Source organism: Chinchilla lanigera, unplaced genomic scaffold (assembly GCF_000276665.1).
Source record: "Chinchilla lanigera isolate Chin_1 unplaced genomic scaffold, ChiLan1.0 scaffold00100, whole genome shotgun sequence".
Lineage (NCBI taxonomy): Eukaryota > Metazoa > Chordata > Mammalia > Rodentia > Chinchillidae > Chinchilla > Chinchilla lanigera.
In genome coordinates, this window is record NW_004955501.1 from 684,676 (window position 1) to 703,660 (window position 18,985).

Sequence of the window (18,985 nt, forward strand, 5' to 3'; positions counted from 1 at the left end):
CCGGGGACCTCGAGCGGGCGGAGGGCGGCCGCGGCCCGAGCGCGCCCCGCTGATGGGGCCGCGCTTCTTTCCAGCGCCATGGGCAGCAAGAAGAAGGAGATCGCGCTGCAGGTGCGCTTGGGGGGACGGGACTGGAGCCGGGGTGGGGCGGGGGGTTGCACTCTGCAGTGCGACGTTCTCTTGTTAGCACTGTGTGTCAGTGTTCTCAGATTTGACTGTTGTACCCTTCTGTCTTAAAATTTGAAAAAATGGCTTCAGACTACTAGTGATGACAAACTTTATACTGTACTTATGCACATGCACATTGTACACACGGGGCAGAAGCTTTTTTTTTTTTTGTCTTGTTTTTTGTCTTTTTGAGACAGGGTTTCACTACGCAGTTCAGGCTGTCCTTGAACTCTCTCTGTAGCGCAGGCTGGCCTCGAATTTGCAGCGATCCTCCTGCCCCAGCCTCCTGGCTGCGATTACAGACGTGCATTACCACGCGCTGCCAGAAGCGTCTTCTTTTCTTCTTTTTTTCTTTTTTGCTTACAGCGTTTATACAACCATAAGATCCAAATGTGGGTTAAAACTACAAAATCAGGAAAAGAGGAACCAGCATAATCCCATGTGACTGTTACACTTTGTTTGAAACACAGTTGCAGCTTGCTTAGAGAACGTGAAACAAATTCTTTTGGGTTTGGACATCATCTGCAGCACTGCTCTGTGTAGACCTCTCTACGCATGCACTTACTAACAGTGTTTGGGGGTATATTATGCGATGCGTGCTTGTCATATAGAGTGCCTTATCTCATTTGCATCGAGGGCAAGTGAAACTGTAAGCCATTGTCGGCTTTGCTTTTTTTTTTTTTTGGACCTGGACAGTAAGTAGTGGCTGATGGTAAAGTCGTAGTTTAAAAAAAAAAAAGGCAGGCATGGGCCCTGGAATTGGGAAAGTGATTTGTTATGAGATCATTTGCTGGGGACAGAAGGGGACTGGCATCCCCTCCCTGCTTACATGGAGACATCTGTGTCATTGTCAACTCCCTCTAAAGTAAATCTTTTGACGGCAGTGCCGAGGCTCAGCCAACTTGAAACACTGTCCTCTCTCTTGGCAAGTTTATTTGAGGTTCCTTCTGTGACTAATGCAGCAGTCACAGGGCATCCAGAGAGAACCTGGTCAAAAGATGCCACACATTCCCATCCACTCCCTACTGGATGTGGAAAAAAGTGGAGACCGAATATATCGAGTATTTCCCATACTTTCCTGCTCTTCCCCTGTGTCTGGGGCGAGATTCTTCAGCTGCCAGAGGCCTGCCCCAGGGCCGGTGTGGGTCACTCTGTGGCAGGGTTTGGGCTGGGCTCTTGTGATCCCCCTACCACTTGCCCCGGGACTGTAGTTGTGGGTCCACAATGACATCAGCCCAACTTGCTTACACCATTTATGGCATCAAGAGGACTTCGTTCTTCCGTGTGTGTGTGTGTGTGTGTGTGTGTGTGTGTGTGTTCCTGGGGACTGAACCCAGGGCACTGTACCACTGAGCTATGTCCCTAGCCTCCAGAGCTTGTATTTTTATATCTACATTTCAAAACACAGTCTCACTGAGTTGTCCAGGATTGCCTCAAACTTTTGATGGTCTTGCTTTAGTCTCTTGATTAGCTAGGATTACAGGCTTGTGCTACCATGCTGCTTTTTCTTTGGATTTTTTAAAAAACAGAAACAAAAAAATGAGTATATTTCCTTAAAAAGACGGACTTTTAATAGAAGATCTGCAGGTGTTATATGCTGCCTGCCATTACAGTAGATAATATGTCCTGTTTTTCTAAAGGGACACAAACTTTAGCATAGGTGTACTCAGAAGCAGTTATCATTATCACGGTCTTCTAATGTATTTAGTTGCAAAGTAGCTCCCCATGAAAACTTATTACTACAGAGGGAAAGGAAGTAATATTTTAGTAAAGGAGACTGACAGACCGCCTTGATCCGGTGGTAAAAGTGTCAGAAACAGGCAGATGGAAATTGGGTATCACCCTATGGGATAACATGAGAACTCATCTCAGCTTCTGAAACACTTCAACCTAGATGCATCCTCTGAGACCAGTTAGCACGAAACAGACACACTCAGCTGGGGGACAGTCTGCAAAATAATTGGCATATAGTTTTCAGAAGTGTTAAGGTCAAGAAGATAAAAGAAAGGCTGAAGAATCACTCCAGACTAATACTACAGAGGTTTGACCAATAAACCTAGCACATGATCTGACTAGCTCCTTTGCCACTGACGATGTTCTTGGGATGACATGTAAAACTTGGATGGTACCTAAGGATTAAATGGTAATAATATATTAGTGGCCTCTATTTTAATGATTGTATTGTGATTATGTACATTCTGGGGGGTGGGGGTGGGATATCATGTGACAGTTTACTTTCGGGTAACTTACAAGTACTGCCAGATGTTCTTTATGCTGTACTTGGAATTTAAAAACGCAAGTACCGTTCTTTACATTGTACTTACAAGTGCAAATTTTCAAAGTACAAATGTATCTTGTAGAGCGTATACAGACATGTATACTGTTAACAAGAATGGATAATAGGCATTTCTCCTTGCATTTCATACGTAGTAAAATCTGGAATTCTTTGTAGGTAAGAGAAAAATGTGAGAAAAAAGAGAAAAAGGTGAACGAGTAGCAATAGACTCAACTTTTAATTATTTCTGATAGTGAATGGAAACACAAATTGCAAAGGGAAACCTAAAGTATGATACTGATTGTATATATTTTAAAAACAGCAATTTTATATATTGTTTCTGGACAAAGAACATCCAACATTATTTTTTTCAAATGCCTGAGAATCAGGAAATACCAAGTACAAACCGTTTTTAGGCTAATGGTTTTTCCTGGGGAGAGAAACAGAAAGAAAGGGAAGTAGAAAAGAAGACTGGGGAGAAAGTGAGGTCAGCTTGATCTCTGTTTGTAAGTATTTCAGAGACAAATCTAGAGAAAATACATTAACTCGGTTCCCCATCTGTGGACTCGGTGGTCCAGCCATTTGCCTGTTTGCCTCTAGGTCAACATCAGCACCCAGGAGCTTTGGGAAGAAATGCTCAGTTCCAAAGGACTAACTGGTAATTTAAAATAAAATATCTCTTAAATATATTCTTTTTAAAATTGTTAAGTGATGTGTTGAACCACGAAGAGAAAGGCTGCAGTGAGTGCCGTTGTCCTGTAACTGGGAGCCTCATAAGAACCGGGTGATTTCTTTGTGGCTATGTATAAGTAGTTCCCCCTTATCTGAGATTTCACTTTGCAGTTTCAGTTACCTGCTGTCAACCACAGTCCAAAAATACTAAATGAGAAAATTCTAGAGCTGCATAATTCGTAAGTTTTAAATTGCATGCCATTCTGAGTAGCATGGGGAAATCTCATGCACTGCATCTGGAACATGAATCATCCTTCGGTCCAGTGTATTCATGCTGTATGTGCTGCCTTCCCGTTAGTCTCTTAGTAGTTATCAGTTTAACTATCTTTGTGTTGAAGCGCTTATATAAGGTTTGGTAGTAGCAAAAGTTTCAGGCGTCCACTAGGGGTCTTGGAACGTGTCCTCTTAGAATAAGGGGGGAATATTGTATTTACATCTGGCTTGAACAACATAAATTCAGGTCAGGAAATGAGGCAGTGCTGTCAGACAACAGAGTTCTCTTGTTTGAGAGCTGGCTGCCACACTCAGGATAGTTTGGTGTTCAGGCATAGAAACTTCTTCTCATTACCTGAGAATGTACTAGAAGGAAAATGAGAGTCTCTTGGAACTCACGGGGTGGAGAGAGAGCCAGGAACCACAGCTAGGATTGTAGTCATCAGGAAACAAAGCAGCCGCTGTGCACGGACTTCCTCATCCCTTTCCTCTTTGTGTCAGTTACATATTGCTGCGTAACAGTGTATCCCCAAACCAGTGGCTCAAAACAACAAACACTTAGTGCCCCACAGTTTCTGTGGGTGAGGAATCCAGATGTAGCTTAGCTGGGTGCCCACAGGCTCTCACAAGGGTGCAGGAACGGTGTCGGAGGATCTCAAGGCTTTGGGGTAGGTTTGCTTCCTTAATGCATCTATATGGCTGTTAGCTGACCTTAGAAGCTCTACTTCCAGGTTCACTCACGCAGCTGTTTGAAGGTTCAAGTCCTCCCTGATTGTTGGCCATCGATTTCTCACCATTCCTGTTTCACGGCAGCTGCGTAGGAACTGGCTTCCTCCAGAGCAGGGCTCTGAGAGGGCACCAGGTGGAAAAAGCCTTGTTAGCCTCAGCTCAAAGGCACCCCGTCCGGCTCCCATTTTTTTCAGACAGGGTCGCATCTGTAGCCCAGATCAGCCTTGAACTCGCCGTGCAGTAAAGGCTGGCCCTGAATTGTCATCCTCGCACCTCAGCCTCCTGAGGGCTGGGATACCGTTTCCGGCCACCATTCCTGGCTCTTTTCCCTGCTTTTTAACTGGGAATTGAACCCTGAAGCTTATGCATGCTAGGGAAGTGCTCTGCCACAGAGCTACATTCCAGCCTTTTAAAAAATTTTCAAGACTTGCTAAGTTGCCCAGGCTGGCCTTGAATTTGCCATCCTCCTTCCTAAGCCTCCAGAATAACTGGGGTTACAGGCGCGCGCCACCACGGCCAGCTTTTTCTGGACACTGTCATTCTCTGTGTGTCTGCTCATTTCTTCCTATAAATAGGTCAGTTCACATCTGCTCCTATCCTTTGGGGTCTCCAGTCCCCACCACACGATCTTCAGCATTTAAGAACTCTCCCCCCTTAGGGTTTCATCTGTCTTTTCAACCCCTTCCTGTTTCCTGAGGTGTGTCCTGGGCCCTGACACTTTCCTGAACGTACCACAGGTTTCCCCTTCGTCACATCACTGGGGTTGCGAACATCACAGTCCATCACGACCTGTAGATCCCTTCCTCATGCCCCAGCTCTGCTGTAGCCTTCCTGCTTGGCATCTTTCCTGAGCTTCTGTGTCACTTCCTCCAAGGAGCCCCTAGGGCTCTGTCAGTCCCCACCCCACGCACACCTGGTTAGATGTGTGCGCTATCTTGCCCTGCCCCACCTCTGACACAGTGGCGCTGGCAGCCAGGTGTGGTGGTGCACGCCTATAATCCCAGCACTCAGGGGGCTGAGGCAGGAGGATCTTTGCAAGTTCGAGACCAGCCTGGGCTACAAAGCGAGGCCAGCCTGAACTGCGTAGTGAGACCCTGTGTCAAAAAGACAGAAACCAGAACCAAAATAAACAGTGGCGCTGGCTTTTTCATCTCAAAGACTTGCCCACGCCTGCGGCCAAGTGGGTTCTAAGTCAGTGCTGGTCGCACCCACCCTGTTCTGTGGGTCTGAGTATTGCCACACTGCCCTGCTTGCAGGGTTGTAACGCTTTTTAATTGTGCTCCTGTGCCTTAGCTGGGCAACTGGAACACAATGCCAGGCTAAAGCAAATCATTACTTCTATTTCTTTAACAATAGTGGTTTTTTAAGAATATGCCTTGTTCTGGGCCCCCCTTGTGTGATGGTGGCTAACCAGCTCCTGAGCATCGGGTCTGCTGAGCCCGTGCTGCGTGGTTCTTGGACCTTTGCGGACTCACGGAGGAAGGGCTCTTTCCAGCCCTTTGCACTAGGCAGGCTAGAGAAACGCACACTCCCACTCTGCCCGCACTCACACCACACACACTCACACAAGGGGTTTATATTCCTCCCGCCTTCTGGAGCAACATAAACCTGCTTCCAAAGCCAGCCATTGTCTGGGAAGCCCTGCCTTCTCCCGGCCCAATTTCATCTGCCTCCTAACGTGCAAAAGTCTTAAGTAGGTGTGTACACGCAAATGCGTGTGTGTGCATACACACACACACACACACACACACACACACACGTGTTCTTCGTCTCTGCTGTTCCTTCCAGGTGTCTTCTCTGGTTTGGTCCCTCTCTTTCAGGGTCAGTCCCTGCAGGCTTCACTCCGCATTGCCCCATAACCTTCAAAATGTGCCTTTGTCCCCTCAGCTCCTCCCACAGCCCTGGAGGATACAGGGGTACCGGAAGCTGGTAGAAATGATAGGTAACAATCACTATGAATACTGCACAGAGATTGTAGTGTAATTGCAGCGCTTTTTTTTTTCTTTTAACTTTGGGGCCTGACTCTGCCTTCCTCAATGGGCCTTGCAGGGTCTTGAGTCTGCAGAGACCTTTCCTTGGCTTGCCCCCAGTGCCCTGTTCGGTCTCCATGCGCATGACTGTGCGGTGTTGAAATCCAAACGCCTGTCAGTTGTGAAAGTCCTGTTCTCAGAAAAGCGTTAACCTCCACCTGGACGACAGCGAGGGCCCCAGTTCTGCTCTTGCCCCCAGTCTCCTTCTGGGCTTCTGGTTGCCTTTGTGACCTTTGTCAGTGATTTTCTGATTGGCATCAGAAACCCAGCTCATCTAGAATTGAGTTCACTGCAGCCATCCCTGCCCACCCACCCACTCCTTCTGTGCCAGGCTCAGGGTGGGGTGCTTTTCATCCTTTCCATGCATGCTTGTTTTTCATCCCCGGTGTTTCTGCTTCCTTTTGTTGTTGTTTTTTTTTGTTGTTGTTTCGTTTTTTGTCTTTTTGAGACAGGGTCTCGATATGCAGTTCAGGCTGGCCTGGAGCTTACTTTGTAGCCCAGGCTGGTCTCAAACTCACAACCAATCCTCCTGCCTCAGCCTCCCAAGTGCTGGGATTACAGGTGTGCGCCACCACGCCCAGCTCTGTTTGCTTTCCAGTCTACCCTCACGCCTGCCACCCACCCCTGTCTGCCCTCCTCCCTCCCCCCATGGTCGGCCTGGACCTCACTCTCTGTGGAACTATGCCATCTGGAGGAACCAATCAGTCACACTCGTGAGCTGGTGACTCCTGCCCCTTTCCAGGAGCAGTTGAAAGAGCTTGCACTGTGGGATCAGACAGACTTGGCTCAAAACTTTGCTGTGTGGTGGTTTGAACGTGTCCCCTCCAAATGTTGAAACTTACAGGCCACTGTGATGGTGTTAAGAGGTGGGGCTTTTCCTACTGTCTCCCCGAGACTGCGTACTGTGCCACCATGTGGGCCGGGCACAAACCCTGTGCGTGGGAAGGCCGGTGGCAAACATCCCTTCTCTGAAATGTGGCCACGAGTGAGTCATAATCTAGCACTTGCTGCTGCGTCATGATCAGGCCGGGCAGGTCCTCAATGTGTCTGGTGCGCAGAGGCGCTGGCCTGCACCGCTTCCTACGGGCCTCGTGGTTGCCAGGTGGGCCACCTTAAGGAGACGATGTTCTGTTGTACTTCGTTATATTTAGAGTTCAGTATAGTGAGTCCATAAGAATAAGAGAAAACTGTGTTTCCATGCAGCTTCATGATCAGGTGGGATAACAAATCCCCTTCTCCAGTGAGTACCCCCGTAAGCAGATACCCATTTGAGGTCTGGGACATGCAGGAATAAACCCCGCTTCTTGGCTCCATGCAGTTGTTGACGTCTACCAAGGCTGGTGTGGGCCCTGCAAGCCTGTGGTGAGCCTCTTCCAGAAGATGAGGATGGAGCTTGGCCTGGACCTCCTACATTTCGCATTAGTAAGATTCTTGGCAACAGCAGGACCACTGCAAAATGAAATGGAAACATAGTAACGAAGGGGAAGCGTGCACTGGCCTTTGCAGATCACCGAAAGGCATCGGTTGCTGATGCTGCCCTGATGCCCGATGATTATGTAGAGAAGTGACCTCCCCGAGGTCCCGTTGGCTTGGGCGGTTTCTTGATGCTGTGTGAAGGGCAGGAGTGCATGCCTTCCAGTGCACATGCTCCGTCTGGGTTCATGAACACTGTCTCTTAGGGGAGGTTAACTCCGAGGAGGAGGAGGAGGTTGTGTGATGTTCTGCCTGAAATGTCACTTTCAGAGCACTTTCCATTCTTTGCTTTATCAAGGGGCACCTCCAGCAGACATTACTTGGATTATGTGTGTCAGAGATGCTGTTGATATACAGCATGTGTTGGAGGGTCAAAGGTACTAAAGACAGGAGATAACTTAATGCCAATCTTTCTTTTTTTTTATGGTTTTTTTTTTTTTTTTTTTTTTTTTTTTTTTTTTTTTTTTTTGTTTTTTCTCCGGTACCAGGAACTGAACTCATGACCTTGCGCTTGCCAGGCAGGCGCTTTGCCGCTGAGCTAAATCCCCAGCCCTTTTTTTTTTTTTTTTTTGGTGTTTTTGAGACAGAGTCTCCCTGTGCAGTTCAGGCTGGCCTTGAGCTCACTTTGTAGCCCCAGGCTGGTCTCGAATTCACAACGACCCTCCTGCCTCAGCCTCCCGAGTGCTGGGATTACAGGTGCGCGCCACCACGCCTGGCTCTAGTGCCAATCTTTTCAGAAGGTGGACTTCAAGGACTGTGCACTGCCTCCCGTGAGAGGCAGTTTTGGCACCTTCCTAGAGCATGCTGCGCACAGCTTGCCCGGGGGTCTGCGGTGTCCCTAAGGGTGGGTTCATCGACCGTGAAGGCAGTGTCTGAGGACCTCTCACATCTGCTGTTGCCAGTCACGGCTGCAGAAGGGCGTTAGCCGGTGGACTCCCTCCGATGGGTGCAGTCGCTGCGTGCGAGCTGGGGAAGCTCTGCTTTCCTCCTCCCCTGGTTTTTCAAGGCGGTCGGCTGCCAGGAGTTCTTTACCAGTGTGCTGACAGCACAGCTCTGATTAGAGGAGAGTGAGCGGGGCTTCTCCTGGGGAGGTCGGAGTTCCCGTGCCTTACACCCGCTGTGCCCAGGCTCCTGCTGACAGCTTGTTTCCATTAGGCAGAAGCGGATTGTCTGGATGTCCTTGAAAGATACCGGGGGAAGTGTGAGCCCACCTTTCTGTTCTACGCAGTAAGTACGTTACAGTTGCGGTGCACAGAATGTTCAGGAGACACAACATCTGATGGTCCACTCCCTGGACGGAGTGGGTGTACCCTAATGGTTTATTTGGCAGGACCACTTCCTTCTTCCTTGAGGGCAGTGGCTCTGTCTTTTTAAGCTTAACATTTGTACTCTTCACCTTTGCCTACTAAGTGTTTGGCATAGTAAGTGCTTGGCACAGAAAGTGCTCAGTCGATGTTTGTTAATTGAATGCGCCAGGTATAAGTCACTTAGTCACTCACCAATTCTGTATACTGTTCTTTAACTGGCAGTTGCCCTGAAGGAAGCTTTGAAAGGCAGGGCACGGAGTAGAAGGTACAGATCAGAAGGACAGAGAGAAATCATTTTTAATAGGGGAGGGGTTTAAGATAGGGTCTTGCTATGTAGTTCAGGCTAGCCTGGAACTTGTGGTGATTCTCCTGCCTCAGCTTCCCGAGTGCTAGGATGATAGGTGTGTACCACCACACTTGGATCAAAAGAAAATCATTTTACAACAAAGAGCAAACCCAAGGGCATCCCAATGGGACAGCCTCAGAAGGTGGGACAAAGGTGAACACCCACACAGGAAATGGCCGGTGGAGACTGGGCTTGGGGGTCAGTGGGCCTTGACCTTTGACACACTTTCAAGCACACTTGCTGTCTCTTAAGAGAGGTGAGCTGTGGGAGGAGGAGGTCACATGATTTGTGATTCATTTCAGGGAGGACAGCTGGTGGCAGTGGTTAGGGGAGCAAATGCTCCCCTGCTGCAGAAGACCATCCTTGACCAACTGGAGGCTGAAAAGAAGGTGCTGGCTGAAGGCAGGCAGCGGAAGGTGGTGAGTGGAGGTTCTTTCTTTGTGCTACTCTCACCAGTGGTCTCATAGTGGGAAGCTAGAAGTCCCCCAACCCTGCTCCAGGTTAACCTCCAGTTGTCAGCGGAAAGCTTCATAAATACCCCATGCCGGGCCTGTTCCTCACAGAGGGCTCAGGAGAGTATAAAATGCCAGCTGTGATGTGTCTACAATTTGAAGTTTTTAAAAAGTCGTCCCTCTCACCTAGAGCCTTTTAACATCTTTTGCCCATTTCTTTTGCCCACTACTGCAGCTCTTAATAAGCAGTAAACTCAGAAAGGAAATAAATTCACGGGGCTGAGTAGAGGTGTGTTAGCTTTCTATTACTGGAACAGAATTTCTGAGATGATCAACTTAAAAGTGGAAAGGTTTATTTTGTTTCACAGTTTTGCAAGCTCATTTGGACCCCTGCTTCTGGGCCGGTGAAAGGCAGTGTGTGCCATAGTGTGCATGTGTGGTGGAGGAAGCTGCTCACCCCATGGACTCGGGGAAGCAAACATGAAGAGTATCAAAAACCACTGTCTCAAACCCCCGCCAAGGGCGCATTTCCAATTGCCCGAGACCTCCCACTAAATCCTTCCTCTTAGAATTTCTACCACCTTCTGATAATGTCAAGCTGAGGCCAAGCCTTTAAGGTGTGGACCACTTAGGGACACTTGTCCAAACTCTAGGCAGCGGGTAGGAGAACATCCCTTCCACCTCAAGGACAAATCTTTCCTGGTGCGCCATGGACTCCTTCCTAAAGGTTTCACTTGTGACCCCAGACAGTCCATTTCTCTAATTTAGAAATCAAGCTCTGTCATCACCATGAGAAATAGGGACAGCATAGCTTGTGATTTTGAGCAGTTCTTTCCATGATAACACACACTGCAAGTTCCTCACAAATAACTGGACACCTCTGAAATTTGACACACTGTAGACAATTTCAGATGCTTTGCACATCTGCCAAACACACCACTGTTCAATGTTCACATTTTCATACTCAATTCCCAGTAGCAAAGCCCTTTTCTTATAGGATGGATTATAACCGAATCATCTCCCTCCACTGTCCATACTAGCCATTTTTCCTCAAGAAAGAACACTGCAAATGGTCACATTTTCGTGTGGCACCTTCAGGGACCATAATCCATCCCTTTCTTCCCTGCACTAGATAGCCTGTCAGTTAATATTTATTTGCATTTTAATTCTTGGTCATTGTCTTGGTTACTTTCCTTTTGTTGCTGGGACAAAATACCTGATGCCTAAAATTAAGGAAGGGAAGGTTTATTTAGCTCACAGTTTGTGGAGGTTTCAGTCCATACTTGGCAGGTTACAAGGCAGAGTGGCACATGGCAGAGGGCTACAGTTCATGGTGGCAGAACACAGCAAAAGCAACAAGCACAAAAGGGAGGAATGGCGGCAAGCAGCCCCTTCCTCTCCCTTACATATGCAACCTACCCACCCCAGGGTGGGTGTAGCTCTCACACCCATAATCAATCAAACTCTAAAAGCCTGCCCCATGACCGTTTGAGGCTTTGTGGGGGCACCCAGACACAAACCATAACAGTCCTCTTACCAACTATCTAGTTTTTATTTTCCCTTAGTGTCTACATAAACATTTGTCAAAAGAGCTAGAATCTTTGTCAGGCATGGCGGCACACACCTGCAAAGCTAGCAGTCTTGGGAGGCTGAGGCAGGAGGATCACAAGTTCAAGCCCAGCTTGGGCAACTGCCTGACTTGGTGAAACCCTGTCTGAAAATTTAAAAAAATAAGAAAGCGGGCTGGGGATGTAGCTTGGTGTGAAGGCTTTGGGGTCAAGCCCCAGTACTCTTATACCTCCTTCCAACTACTAGAAAAGATCCTGTAAAGTGTCTAAGGTTTTGATAATCTTGACAGCCTTTTACTGTTGCTCTATGTTTTAGGCCTTTTGTTTTTGTTGTTTCTTAGTGTTTTGAAGGTCTTAGTGATAATTTCAACTGGCTAACTACACTCTGCTCATGACCAATTTGTGCTAGATTAAAGACCAGGCTCTTTCTGATGAAGAGGAATGCTTTTCTCATGAAAAAGATGGTGGTGAACATGAGGACATGGGTGAGTGCAGAACCAACAAGCCAGGCCAGAGGAGAGGTGGACTCCAACTGGATGTGTGTTTTAAATTTGAGTGATCTGGTTATCGAGCAGTCGGAACTCTGCCCGCCTAGACTGACCATCAGATGCTTTGCCTCCAGTTGCCTGAGTTCACACATTCCGTGTCGAATCTCCCTTCTGCTCTGTAACAGCGTCCTGGGTATATGTCACATCTCTCCGATGATGTTGAGGTCTAACAAGAATGACTTTCATGGCAGTCACCCAACATCAGGAAAGCGCTGCCTAGTAAAAGGGTAGCAGCAATGCTGGTCATGTAAAACGATGGCCCTGGTGTTTTCTCAGTCCTTATCTGAGCTGGGAAGCTGAAGCTGCTTCTGGTGTCTTTTTCTGAAATACCAGACAGCCTTCCTCCCTGCAGCCCCGCACGCAACACGGTACACCCCACACCCTACTCGTTCCCTTATTCCATAAGTTGCAACTCACAGGATGCACACCTTGGGGCACAGCAGCCCTACCTGGCCTTCCCTCTGGCCACAGCAGCCTGCCAGTGAAGCTGGCCGAGGTGGACAGGCTGCTGCTGGGGACTCATGTCTTGTGGTAACTGGAAAACCAGGCGAACCAGCTTATGTCAGGAGCTGAGCTGATAAAGAGAAGGAAGTTTTAAAATTGTTACCACATGCAGTAGAAAGGCCTTTTTTTCCTGTGTGGATAAGAACCATTTGCGTTGGATTCTAACCAGGAGGGAGACAGTTTAGGAAAGGAAGAAAACTCTTAACTGTGAAAAGAAAGCTAATTGCAGGAGCAGTTTGGTTCCCGCAGGAAACATTTGTTTCCTCCTTTCTGTGTTACAGCGTCTTTCTTCCGGCCTCCATTTCCCTCGTAAACCAGGTCTCTGCAATGTAGGAAACCATAGCGTGTAGCCTTTCAGTTCACATGCTTTTTAGGTTTCCAGAGTAGAAAACCCTCCTTAAATTCCCCAAATTCCCTCCCCCCGAGTACCCGTACCAGGAATTGAACTCACGACCTTGTACTTGCCAGGCAGGCGCTTTGCCGCTGAGCTAAATCTCCAGCCCCAACCCTCCTTAAATGTAGGCATTGTTGTATTATGACACAACCAATATAAGTGGAGAAGCAGAAATGGATGTGGGGGACTGCTGATTCTGGAACCCACCGAGGCCACAATTGTGTATGCAATTACGAAAGGGAGAGGGGCTCCTGGATGTGACCAGACCTGCCTACAGCTCCCTGCAGACCTGCCCACAGCCTGGGGCTAAGCCGTGGCTTTGCTCCCTCGGCCCCTCCCTCCTCGCTCAGCTGATTGGATGGTAGACACTGACCCAAGGGCAGTTAATCCTTTGGCCAGCCAGTGACCCATGACTGGTGCCACTGCTCAATGCAACAAGCTGGGCCTTGGTATGTAGCTCAGTGGTACAGCCCTTGCCTAGCATGCACCTTGGGTCTGCACTACAAAACATAAACAAAAAATGCTAAAAACCAAATGAAATGAATGGGTCAGTTCAGCGATCTCTGGGGAACTGAACTGAGACAGGATTGAAGTAGCTTGTGCTGGAGCTGAGAAGTCAAGGAAAGATAAAATGCAGCGGAAGCAGAGTAGCTACTGGCATTGACAGCAGTTAGAGGCTGAGAATCAGGAGAGAGGGGCAGGGAGGGATGAGCGTGGCTGGGCCCCCGCGCCTCTGCTCCTTGCCTCCACCTGCCCAGCTGTTCAGTTGCTACTGGGCTTCTGTTCCCAGAGTCTTTTTTTTTTTGGTTTTTCTCCGGTACCGGGAACCGAACTCACGACCTTTCGCTTGCCAGGCAGGCGCTTTGCCGCTGAGCTAAATCCCCAGCCCCTGTTCCCAGAGTCTTGCAGCACTTTCCCTGCCATGTGTCCCCTGACCCTGGGTGCACCAAGCCTGTTTCCTTCCCTCGAAGCCAGGTTGAGGTTGAGCTCTGGGGCAGCCTTATACTTTCCTGGAGTCTCGGTCTGCAGGGCACAGCCAGGGGGCCTGGGGAGGGAACGGGGAGCCAAGCCTGTCCCTGCCACTTCCGCCGTGGAGCCTTGGGAGGGGCCGCCTGTCTCTGAGGTGGCCTCCCAACAGCCTCTGAGGCCACTGCCCCTCCCCTCCCCTGCTTGTCTCAGTGTCATCAAAGACCTGTACCCTGGCCATCATTAAACCAGATGCAGTGGTCCATGGAAAGACTGATGAGATTATTGTGAAGGTAAGAGAGGTAACACTGACCCGCACGGCTGTCCTCCTGTCCTTTCTGGTGGATAAACAGAGGTGGGGCATCAGGCAGCAGTGTCCTGGGGTGGGGGCGGGGAGAAGGCATCTAAGGAATTGTAACTCAATTCCACTCAGTAAATGAAAATGGTAAATCTGATTGGGACAGTTACTATGGGTCCCCACGGCTTTTAATGTTGCCTTTATTTATTTATTTATTTATTTATTTTTTACCTTTCAATTAAGTTATATGTAAATTTGGGCTTGATGTACACTTTTGAAATACTTACCTATTCTACAGATCCAGGAAGCTGGGTTTGACATTCTCACCCACGAAGAGAGAAGTCTGCCAGAAGCAGATGTGCGACTTTTGTACCAACACAGAGCTGGAGAGGTCTGTGCACCCTCTGCCAGGCATTCAACACCTCTTTCTTTCACACCTCTTTCTTTCTGTCCTCCAGCATTACACTAATAGATGGATACTCGTTTGGGAAAAGCTAGATTATGATGAATGAGAATATGAACAGCAAGGGGGTCGTGAACTTGCTCTCAGAATGCTTATAGCCTGTGTCAGGTAAAATTTAATGGTGGCAAGGAAAAGATTTTGACTTTAGGTAATGAAATAACAACTTATTACCCTGGGCACGATGGCTATCATCCCTGCTACTCAGCAGGCTGAAGCGGGAGGACTGCAACATTGAGACTAGCCCGGGCAACTGAGAGAGCCCCTCCCGGTCCCAAATGAGAAATGGGAGAGGGGGCACTGAAGATTCAGATCACCGATAAAGCATTGGCCTGGCCTGTGTGAGGCCTTTGGCTCATCCCCAGCGCCACCCCCCAAAGTCTCAGCTGTCTCCCACTTTTGGCTGTCTAATATCCATACATCATTTCCACATATACGGTCTTTTAAATGCTTCTGCATAATTTCTTATAATTATCTTATGTCCAACTTCCGAGTCCACTTAAAGTCTCACTTTTTTGGGTGCCCGGAGAGTGGTTGGTTACCCCCAGCCCTGCTCAGGACCGTCCACAGCGGGCAGAGATGGCCAGGCCGTGGCCGAGTTTCCCGTGGCGTGCTGGCGGGTGGCAAGGCTGCTCACTGGCTCCCTCCCGTCCTGTGGGTAGGGTGGGCTCCCTGGCGTTCTTCAGGCCTCACCAGCTCCTACCGAGGGTCAGCCTTTTCCCTCCCTGCGACTAGGAGGTCTTTGGAAAGCTGGTACGTCACATGTGCAGCGGGCCGAGCCATCTCCTGATCCTCACCAGAGCAGAGGACACCAAGGACGTGGTTACTGCCTGGCGGGACCTCATGGGACCCTGTGACCCCAGTGTGGCCAGGGGGGAGCAGCCCGAAAGGTACTGTTACGGCTGTGGTCCTTCCCCCCATTTGAAAACCTATACCTCACTGGCACTGGGCTAGAGGTGTGGGTCACACAGTGATGGCCAGGAGATGCCCACGTCCTCCTGCTCTGATTGGTGCCCAGCCTTTGCCAAGCACCTCCTGTCCTCCCTGCTCTGCCCTCTTACGGAGGCTGCTGCTCTAGTCAGTCCTCACTGCTGTCACCTCTTAGCCAGAGAGGCCCAGAATACAGCTTGCAGGGCCCGGCTCAGGGCTGCCAAGTCAGAGAGCCTGGGGGCGGCTTGGGAATCTGCGTTGTGGGCTCAGCTCCCCACCCATCCACGCAGGGTGTGCCTCGGCCTTTGAAGCTGAGACCCAGCTGACAGGAAAGGTCTCAGAGGTCCAGGAATTGCAGTTACATCTTACAAGATGCCAAGAGCATTTGTGTGCAAGGCAGCTGGGTTAGAGAAAGAAGCTGGGCTCAAATTCTAGGTCTCATATGCTCAGTGAGTCCCTTCTCGACCTCCATTCTCTCCTCTGTGAAATGGGGATACGAGCAACCATCTTGACGGGATAGAGGCAGTGAGAGAGCTTGGCACACAGAGGTCCTGACATGCTGGTCTCTGCTGGGGTCACTCTGAGGAGTAGTGCTGCCTGGTGCTGGCGCTTTACAGTAGCATTGACAGAACGGCAGCGCCTCGCTTGCATCTTTACTCACAAGTGTTTCGGTGGGAATGGCTCTTGCCCGCCTCGCTCCGCAGAGCGCTACGGGATCCTGCAGGTCAGCCACCCGGCCAGCAGTGCGCCTGTGCATTGTCAGCTACTGCTGTGCCTCTGCAGTTCTTGGTAGTGCTACAAAAAGGAAGCAGTTTCACAGAAATGCGGAGCGCTGATTGGTGCCTGATGGTCATGTTGCCAGAAGCAAAACATTTCTTTTCAAATGCATCAATTGTTTCTTTTACATTCGGCCAATGTTCCCAGCCTCCGGGCCCAGTACGGCACAGAAATGCCCTTCAATGCAGTCCACGGGAGCCGAGACACAGAAGATGCCAACCGAGAGCTGGCATTGCTTTTCCCCAGTTTCAAGTTTTCGGACGAACATACTGAAGCCTTTCAGGGTAAGTTCTCAGGGCAGATTGGTCCTTACTAAGTGTGAAGGGAAAAGGAATTTGTGACTGTGTGCTTAAGTCCGTGTGCGGGTGGGTGGAGGCGACTGATGATGATTTGGTTACTACTAATTCAATCTAATAAAGTCCTGTTCCGAAAATATGGGTCATCGAGTAACTTTAGGATCAATATTAAACTATTTTTGTTTTCCTGGAGTAAGACTGTTGTTCCTTAATACTTCATTCCATCTTTTGCTGCTTATTTCGGAGTCATATTTTCATTGCAAAGGTACTTTGCATTTTCCTGTGGTGACACTGGGAAAATGTACATAACTTCCTAAAGCCTGTTTGAAAGCTGAGTGGGCCTTTCCTGTCCTCCGTGCTCTGTATGCCCTCACGGATCCCCTAGTGGCTCTCAGAGCAGGAGTTGCAAAGTAGGCCCCCGTCCCGGAGCCCTCTGTGGCCCTCTGTTCCTCAGTCCACACTGGCTTGGGTGAAGAGAGCCCAGGACCTTTCCCTTCATGGAGAGCATTCACAGCCTCTAGAAAGGTGCGCCAGACCCATCAGCACCTCCAGATCTGGGTGAGAACCCAAAGCATCCAAAGGACACATGACAGCCCAGTGCCTAAGAAGGGGAAGAGCTGGGCTTCCCCGGTGCCATTTCTGCTGCTGTTACACATCTCCTCCACCTTGAGCCTGAGGTGAGGTTGAAAGGCTGGGAGAGCAGATGAGCATCCTAGAAAAACTACAGGGTGTGAGGCTGGGATCTCTGGGAGGAGTGCCAGTGCAGATCTGACATGGTACTAGCCTGTGTCTCAGGTTGGGTCCTAACCAGTGTATTTACACAAGTGTTTGGTATGCCCGTGGTCTTAATATCCAAAGTCCAACATTGTCAGAATTAGGTGGACAGAGGGTAAGATAAGGCAGGCAAGAGCTGGCTCGTACTGGCCCTTGTTGAATCCTTGTTTTTTCCCCACTGCCAGCTGAGGAGGAAGCTGAGGGCACCAGAGCTTAGGGCGTCGGGAACTCCTAGGAAGTGTGGCTCAAGGAGAGCAGGGTTCAGCCCCGTGCACTTTGTTCCGCAGTCATCCCTGCCACGGCCAGCGCTCCTAGACCCGCACTCACGGTGCCTTTCCTCTGTGCCTGGGGGTCCCAGGAGGCGCACAGGCGTAGCTCCGGGCCAAGTTAGGGGCAGGGGGAGGGTGAACTGGCGGGAAACACTAGCGAGAGTCGTGAGAGCTGGAGCCTCTTTGGCCTCAGTTGGTAACAAAGTCTGAGCCCAGATGGCACCTCAGGAAGGAGTGCCCACATGGCCTTCATCGAGCACTGCTCTGAAGGGGCTTCACTGGGGTTTTGATGTGTTACGTTTTGGGGAGCAGATGTACTTTCTCTTACCTAGCGCTCTTCCTGCCAAGGAGAAGGCCCTAAGGGTAGGGGACTCAAGCTCTGTAGACAGACAGTCCTGAGGAATCCTGGCTCCACGACTCAGCTGAATACCTTCTGGAAAGTCCCTTACCTTTTCTGGGCCTCAGTTTCTTCATCTGTGAAATGGAGATAATGGAGCTAACCCTAAACTAGTACATCCATAAGGATCATCTTCCTCACAGATGAGCCGTGAAGATAAAAGGAGGCAGGATGCAAAGTCAACCTGGTGGCGTGTGTGCTCGACAAATGCTTTCCTTTCTCCTGAGTCCTGGTCCCTAACACACACATGTGAGCTGTGCCTCGTCGCCTGCCCCTAGCTTGGTCCTCGGCGATGTAGTTAGCTCCTCCTCTTCCTGCTTCTTTGTGGACGGTGGGCGGGGCAGGACCGGTTCAGAAGTCCTGCAGAGTGTCTGTCATCCCACAGACGCTGAGGCCGGAGGAGCATCCCTGAGGATGTGAACTGAGATGCTGTACTGTTCTCCTGAGCACGTCACCCCGGGCAAGGCCGTGACGTGAACCGTCTGCGCGCTCGCGTCTGCATGGAAGGAACCGCACAGTAGAACTTCGTGTGCACCAGTGCCTTCTTGGCTTAGCGGTCTTTGTGGACAATGAAAAGAATAGTACTTTCTTGCCATATTAAACAGTATACAGAACATACAACTTCTTTTTCTGGATTTTACAAAATATGCATGAGTTACTGTACTGTGCCGAGACATGGCATCACCTCAGGGGATACTGAGTCACACAGGGCAGTGCCTCCTCTACAGTAAAACTATGCAGTAAACCTACTGATAAACAATTTTAGATGCTAACTCGGTAACTATGAACTCAAAGATGAGTTCAACGAGATGGGCCTTGACGTTGCTAGCACACCGCTGTGGGCCAGGTATAAACCAGCCTTCAGAACAGCCACCTAACCCTGCCAGGTCTGATCTGTCCATCTGTGAGTGGCCCTCCACGAATTGGGACACGTTCAAAAAGCAACAGGAAGTTATACGTGGACCCAGGGTTCACCTGTTTCTTTTTTTAAATTTTTTTTGTCTTTTTGAGACGGGATCTTGCTGTGCAGTTCAGGCTGGCCTTGAGCTCACTTTGCAGCCCAGGCTGGTCTCGAACTC

General features: G+C 49.5%; 1 protein-coding gene across 3 annotated transcripts in view; it reads left to right on the forward strand.

Moving 5' to 3' along the window:
- The window catches only part of Nme9 (NME/NM23 family member 9), an 18,893-nt gene extending 369 nt beyond the window's left edge, over positions 1 to 18,524 (forward strand). Inside the window, exons 2-13 of one of the 3 annotated variants that reach the window (XR_001231520.1) lie at positions 75 to 111; positions 3,044 to 3,101; positions 7,466 to 7,569; positions 8,776 to 8,847; positions 9,576 to 9,692; positions 11,703 to 11,778; positions 13,919 to 13,998; positions 14,302 to 14,394; positions 15,199 to 15,353; positions 16,318 to 16,454; positions 18,050 to 18,155; positions 18,292 to 18,524. Coding sequence is in view for 2 of the 3 variants with exons in the window: in XM_005406739.2 (XP_005406796.1) it covers positions 79 to 111; positions 3,044 to 3,101; positions 7,466 to 7,569; positions 8,776 to 8,847; positions 9,576 to 9,692; positions 11,703 to 11,778; positions 13,919 to 13,998; positions 14,302 to 14,394; positions 15,199 to 15,353; positions 16,318 to 16,454; positions 18,292 to 18,326 (960 nt within the window). In the remaining variant the exon portion in view is untranslated. The remainder of the gene's footprint in view (positions 1 to 74; positions 112 to 3,043; positions 3,102 to 7,465; positions 7,570 to 8,775; positions 8,848 to 9,575; positions 9,693 to 11,702; positions 11,779 to 13,918; positions 13,999 to 14,301; positions 14,395 to 15,198; positions 15,354 to 16,317; positions 16,455 to 18,049; positions 18,156 to 18,291) is intronic. The other 2 variants (XM_005406739.2, XM_005406740.2) reach the window with 2 other exon arrangements.
- Positions 18,525 to 18,985: the final 461 nt, after the last annotated feature.